Source organism: Sinocyclocheilus anshuiensis, unplaced genomic scaffold (genome assembly GCF_001515605.1).
Source record: "Sinocyclocheilus anshuiensis isolate Anshui unplaced genomic scaffold, SAMN03320099.WGS_v1.1 scaffold393, whole genome shotgun sequence".
Lineage (NCBI taxonomy): Eukaryota > Metazoa > Chordata > Actinopteri > Cypriniformes > Cyprinidae > Sinocyclocheilus > Sinocyclocheilus anshuiensis.
The window spans coordinates 1,943,620-1,950,913 of NW_015536501.1; the positions used below are offsets into that span (position 1 = coordinate 1,943,620).

General features: G+C 35.4%; 1 protein-coding gene across 1 annotated transcript in view; it reads left to right on the forward strand.

Moving 5' to 3' along the window:
• Positions 1-7,294, forward strand: part of LOC107689843 (unconventional myosin-XVIIIb-like) — a gene marked incomplete at its 3' end in the record, with an annotated part of 54,938 nt that overhangs the window by 36,201 nt on the left and 11,443 nt on the right. Inside the window, exons 34-38 of the mRNA XM_016488010.1 lie at positions 2,956-3,069; positions 3,150-3,266; positions 3,838-3,921; positions 5,836-5,973; positions 6,048-6,233. Of these exons, the coding sequence (XP_016343496.1) occupies positions 2,956-3,069; positions 3,150-3,266; positions 3,838-3,921; positions 5,836-5,973; positions 6,048-6,233 (639 nt within the window). The remainder of the gene's footprint in view (positions 1-2,955; positions 3,070-3,149; positions 3,267-3,837; positions 3,922-5,835; positions 5,974-6,047; positions 6,234-7,294) is intronic.

Here is a 7,294-nt window from a genome sequence, read left to right on the forward strand (position 1 = left end):
TAGCAAATGGCTGCAATATAACAAAGAGTGAAAAATTTAAGGGGGTCTGAATACTTTCCGTACCCACTGTATGTGTGTATAAGCATGCATGTTTATGTGTGTTATTTGTGTTGATGTTGTTTGTATTTTTTTCGTTTGTATGATTTTGTATGTGTGTTTGTCTTGTATGTGTTTTTGCTCCTGCATATTATGCAATTGATGTTTTTTGTGTATTTACGTTTACATGATGTGTGTATGATTATGTTTGTGTGTTTCAGGAGAGTCAGGTGGAGGTCACGCACCTGCAGCAGATATATTGTTTTTCATTATTAATCATTCTAAAATATAAAAATTAGGATTTGTTTTTGTTTTTTGGACGATTATGCTCTAATGATGTCAACATTCAAATTGTTAATTTATTATTGAAATTACAAAATACTGCTTTATCCACATTATTTGAACATGAGAAAAATGATTGGAAACTTTGAAAAAAGTTCCTTTATAGTTCCTTATAATAAGTTCCTTATTATTATCCTTTATTTTCAAGTTCCTTTATTTAGAAGGATGTTATTTTAACAGCATTCAGAACATATCAAACATAAAACTGTAATGTTTGAACATTGTGAGAACTTTTATCAGCTATAAATATCATAAGGGCATTCCATTAACATTGTTTTATGTTCATAACATTTATGCAGTCTTTACATGATGCTTTTGGCATGTTTGCTGGAACTATATTAGTTTGTACACTGTTACATTTAGTGGTTATAGAGGATCTTTTTACCATTAGACATGCTCTCGCTCGTGTGCCCTGTGCTAAACTTAGCTAACAGCTTGTGGCTACGCTGAGAGGGTCCTTTAGAGATACTGTACACGCATTCGACCTGAACGTCCTGCCCTCGGGCCGTCGTGAGCTCTCTAATGTGACTGTGCTCTGGAAGCGTGATCACTACCGAGATCGATATGATGAAGCTACTCATCTGCTGCTGTTAAAAACGACCCCGGTTTATGACCCGAGCTGCACGTAAACACTGCTGCTCAAAATGAGTTTGGTATTGAGTAAGAGGATGTGTAAAGCGCCTGGTTTTCATGCATGTGTTGAATTTTCCAGGGCATGTGCTTTCACTGCCAACCCAACCTTCCCAACCTTATCACTTATTTCTTTGAGCATTACTTGAGATTTCAAGTAATGTCCTAGCCATTCAACAAATAATGTTTTTAATACATATTGCTGGACTTATTGTGCATGATGATGTTTCTCTCTGTATCTAATATTATTACATTATATTATGTAGAATAGAATAGATGTTGCATTAATATAATATTTAGTAATTATAGCCATTTAATAAATTTAATGAATCATGTTGCTGTTCTTATATGTGGTGCGTCAACTGAGTGGTGCACTCTGCTAAGCCACTAGCCCTGAATCCCTAAGGTCATGTGTTTGGGAAGTCGTGGCCTAATGGTTAGAGAGTCGGACTTGTAACCCAAAGGTTGCGGGTTCGAGTCTCGTACTGGCAGGGATTGTAGGTGGGGGGAGTGAATGTACAGCGCTCTCTCCCACCTTCAATACCACGACTGAGGTGCCCTTGAGCAAGGCACCGAACCCCCAACTGCTCCCCGGGCGCCGCAGCATAAATGGCTGCCCACTGGTCCGGGTGTGTGTTCACAGTGTGTGTGTGTTCACTGCTGTGTGTGTGCACTTTGGATGGGTTAAATGCAGAGCACTAATTCCTAGTATGGGTCACCATACTTGGCCACATGTCATGTCACTTATATATAATATAATTAAATTAAATTATAATATAATATAATATAATTGTGTTTTTAATACGTGTTGCTGATCTTATTGTGTATGATGATGTCCGTCCTGGTAATCTTTAATATAATATAATATAATATAATATAATATAATATAATATAATATAATTGTGTTTTTAATACCTGTTGCTGATCTTATTGTGTATGATGATGTCCGTCCTGGTAATCTTTAATATAATATAATATAATATAATATAATATAATATACAGGAATTTCTGCTAATTTTCTAAATGCAGTTAATCAAGGTTCATCTCACACAACCCTAGCACAGTTAGGAAAGCATCTTTAACTATTAAGTGTCACTTAAAATGATGAAATACAAATTTCAACTAACCTTTAGCAGTATTTAAACAAAAAAAGTGCTTGTGTACATGTACAGTGCCCTCCAAAAGTGTAGAAATGCCCTAGGTTTCATAAATCCTTATAGCTTCATTATCATGTCAGACATGTCCCTTAAACAGCTGTGATGTCTGATTACTTGATTAAATTTGGCCTATGTTTATTTTTTTGAAGATTACTGGGTCAAATCACCTATATTGCTTTACTGGTTGATTGACAGTTAAGGTTAATACACAACCGACCAATTAGAACACAGTTTAGAGATGGATTAAAACAGTGCTAGCATTTCCCTGATGAAAAACACCTGCCTAAAACAGCCTAAGATGGTTTGCTGGTCGTAGATGGTTTAAACTGGTCCAAAATAAAAATAATAATATGGTTTTCAACACTGATAACAACAAATGTCTCTTAAGCAGCAAATCAGCATTTTAGAATGATTTCTGATCATGTGACACTGAAGACTGGAGTAATGATGCTGAAAATTCAGCTTTGCATCACAGGAATAAACTACATTTTAAAAAATATTCAAGTAGAAACCAGTTATTTTAAATTGTAATCATATTTAGCAATACTCCTTGTTTTTACTGTATTATTTATTTATCAAATTAATGCAGCCTTGCTGAGCAGAAGAGACTTCTTTCAAGAACTTAATTATTCCAAATTTTTTGACGGTAGTGTATGTTTGCATAAATTGTTTTGTCAATACAAAGTCATCTAAAAAATAATAAGGATTCATGCTGATGTTGTCCAACAGCCGTTAGTGGTCTATATTTCTGTAGTTCCCTTTATTTGACATTTGTCTTTGTGTATTTTAGCTGGAGGATAGTGAAGCCAGACGCTTGGAGTCTGAAAGCGCACAGAAGACTCTGGCTGCAGAGCTAGAAAATGCTCAAATCGAACTGGAGAGCATCTGCAAGCAGAAGAGCCTGGTGAGGCCTGAGACATGAAATGAAAGGAGCAAAGGGCTGATCCCAGGTTTATCTCAGTGCGTCTCTGTCTGTTGTCTCAGGTGGATGAGCAGCTGGCTCAGCTCCGCTACGAGAGGACGGACCTGATGAAGAGGCTGGAGGAAGACCAGGAGGATCTCAACGAGCTCATGAAGAAGCACAAAGCCCTCATCGCTCAGGTCTGCTGGAGTTACATCACTCTCGGGGAGTTATGAGCTGTTTTCAAAATAGTGCAGCTTTTCCAATAACAAGCAGTTTTTTCCCCATCACACAGTCGGGAAGCGTGGCAAAATGCTATAATTTGTCATATTGCATTGCACACGCTCCTAAAGCATCCTCTCTCTCTAGTCTGATTCATTTGAGTAAATCGGTGATTCATTTTGCTAAATGGATGCTTCATTTCAACTGGTAAAAAAAATGGCTTATCCTTTCACTTGAGTCATCACTTAATAGTGTTTCCAGTCCTTGGGCAACAGCATTAGATGTTTTCTTTTCATAGCAAAATAAAAATTGACATTACTGAGGTTAATGGCTATAAAAAAATTAAGATGAATTTAAGATTATCCAGTAAGATTTTATTTGGTTTGATCCCAATGGTTTGGTTTCAGACTATGAAAGAAGTTTAAGTTGCATTCATTAAATATTTCTAACTATCTTGACAAACATTTTCAAAATAGTTACTCCAACACTGATGTGTGTGAGGTTATGTAAAATATCCCAAAGCCAACCAGACATATTTGTTTATCCCAGTCTTCCAGTGATATCTCTCAGATCCGAGAGCTTCAGGCTGAAATGGAGGAGCTGAAGAAACAGAGACAGGCCCTACAGGAGGAGGTGAGACAGACACACTGAGACATAGATGTGTGATGCATTAGATGTCCATTCACACGTGGAGCAGGCACATATGAACATACTACTGTAACATGGGCCCACTCACAGTTTACTACTGTTAGTAAAGTTCCTACTTCTAAGCAGTAACATGAAATAATGCAAAATACTTAAGAAATCCATCAGAAGTAAAACGCTTTTTAAATGAGTTTATTTTCAGTGTATTGTGATTTGGGACACAATGGGATGGCTTGTTTCCACCATAGAATAAAAAAAAATTAATAGGTAATTGCGACTTTTTAATCTAACAATTGACATAAATGCAAACTCGTAATTGCAAGAAAAACGTCAGAATTGTATAATATAAACAGACAAATAAGCAAACAGAAATAAGCAAACAGAATTGTGAAATATAAACAGAATTCACAGGAAAAATTTTACCTGCTAACTGTCGGTTCCACTTTTTGAGCATAGACCTGAAAATGACATTTCCAACTTAAACTGTTATAAATTTTGAATGCTTTGGACCACAAACTTAAAGTTGGTCTCTTTTAAAGAAGCCACTTGGCAGATTATTGTAGAAGTGAAAAAAGTTATAAAGATTGTATAACAAAAAAGTTATGGAAGTTTAAGTTTATGAAAATATAAAATGTAATAATTGAAATATTTATATTTTATATAAAATTATATATTTTACAAAACATGTTTTACTCTAAAACTGCTAGAAATTCAAAATTCTGAACAGGTTATGTTCCAAATTTGAGGTTGATATCTCAAAAAATGAGCTTTCAGTGAGATTTAGTTTGGGCGTAGTACCAAGCTTTTCCACTAGATGACCATCAAACCCCATTAGTATCCATTTAAGGGCGCCTTGATGTCCATATATGGTTCGAGTGATCTGAAACATGTTTTTCCATACTTTTCTAAATATTTATGAAGTAAACATCACATTCAGAAGTATTAAGGGCAGTATGGCAGTATTTGATTTCAATTCAACCAAAAAAAAAACACATAAAAGACATGCTACGATAACCCTGGACTTGCGTTATAGTTCACGATACATCAAAAATGGAGAATCTATTGTTTTTTTCTATATATTCAAAAACATATTCAAGACCTTTTTTCTGGAAATAGAATGGATGTTATCTTTTGAACACTCTCCATGAAAATGAATGAAGATTTTAACAGATTTTTCATGATTTTATATGTGCATCACTATTTCAAAGTAAAGGTCACAACACACTCTCGGACTCTGATGAGTACTCTTCTTGCATATTGATAAATTACAGTTGCTCTGTAAAATATTTCAAAAATCAGTCACCAAATATCAAAACTGGCGTCTTTAAGCTTTCAAGCGTTATATAGTTTGTCAAGATTACTTTAGGTTCAGACTAAGATATTACTGTTTAAAACATGTAATGGCAAGTGGGCCCACCGTTGGGCCCATGACAGTTAACAGGTGCAGGCGGCCCAGACTCCAAATTCTGTGAAAAGTCACAATTATGAGTTTATAACTTGGAAGTATGAGATATAAACTCACAATTGTGAGAGAAAAAAAATAGAATTGTGATATTAAACTTTTATCAAGAAACAATTGCAAAATGAAAACTTAGAATTCAGAGAAAAAAAGTCAAAATTACAAAATGTAAATTTAGAGTTTTGAGACAAAAGTTATAAACTCAAAATTACAAGTGTGAAATAATAAACTCACAATTCTGAGAAAGTCTGAACTGTGAGAAAGTCGCTGAGGGAAACAGTCTTCTGTAGGGACACACTAATCCTGTTCTCACATACTTGCTTGTGTTATGTTTTTATTTGAATTTGCACTGAGGAAGACTGTTGTGAATGTGGAGTCGAAATATTGTTGTTGTATTTTGTTTCACAAGCGTGGTCGTAACCCAGCGGTGCTTATCTTCCCAGCTGCAGACCAGCGTAGCACGTGTGCAGTTTCTAGAGTCGTCCACTGTGGCCCGCAGCATCGTAAGCAAGCAAGAAGCTCGTATCTGTGATCTAGAGAACAAACTGGAGTTCCAGAGAGGACAGGTCAAGAGATTTGAGGTCAGTCCAGACCCATTAACAGCTTTATACTCTTTCTCAGAGAGGATCTTTACGGTGTGTGTGTGTGTGTGTAGGTGCTGGTTCTGCGTCTGCGGGACAGTGTGGTGCGGCTGGGTGAGGAGCTGGAGCAGGCAGCCCAGGCCGAGGCCAGGGAGAGGGAGAACTCCCGATACTATCAGCAGAGACTGGCGGATATGAAACTGGAAATGGACGACCTGAGCATCAGAGAACAGGAGAGCAGCCGTCGACGCATGGAGCTGGTGACTGACACACACACAAACACACCTTTCTGCTGTAGCTGTTGAAGCAACACATTATTCTATTTACTTATTTTTACGATATTTAACACACAAGTAGTAGTTTATCATGACTATGGAAATCCTAAAAGGTGAGTATTTTTTATTTGTTTTATATATATATTTATGTTTATTTAGTGGTCACAATTAAATTTTCCTTCATTTTCTTTCATTTATCAAAATAAATAAATAAATAATGGATATTGCTTGGATATTCAGTTTAGTTTAAGATTACACTTATATTATTGTTTATATATTTTAGTATATTATAAATGTTAACTTTGAGGGTGAGAGGATGGTAAAGGTAATCAAAATGTATAAATATGCTACATTTAATATCTGATACAGTATACCCAGTCAACACGTGAGATCATGCGATGATCACAGTGATATCACACCATTCTCATAGTGTGATACTCACCGTGCGAGTAATATGTGAGCTCATTGTGAAGTCAAAATGTTGAGCAGGTTGAGAGGAGGCAGTTCAAATATCAGTCACCGAGGAGGCTTTCTATATCCTGTTTCTCAACACTATCACTGTGATATCACAGTGCTCTCACATGGTGAGCTCATGAGTGCACACTCAGCAAGCAGTTTTCTGTTATAAGAACCTTCTCCGAACATACAACTGACTTCCAGACACAGCCTTCGATGAAATCAACTGAAATACAAAAGACATTAAATCTTTCGTGCATCACGAAATTATTTCAGCATCATTACTCCAGTCTTCAGTGTCACATGATCCTTCAGAAATCATTCTAATCTGCTGATTTGCTGCTGAACAAACATTTCTTAATTTTAGCAATGCTTGAAAACAGTTGTGATGCTTTTTTTGAAAACCATGATACATTTTTTTAAATTTCTTTGATGAATAGATTTGAATAATAATAATTTATCAATTTTGATTAATTTAATGCATCTTTGCTGAATTAAAGTATTAATTTCTTAAAAAATAAATAATAATATATATATATATATATATATATATATATATATATATATATATATATATTATACAGTGGCAT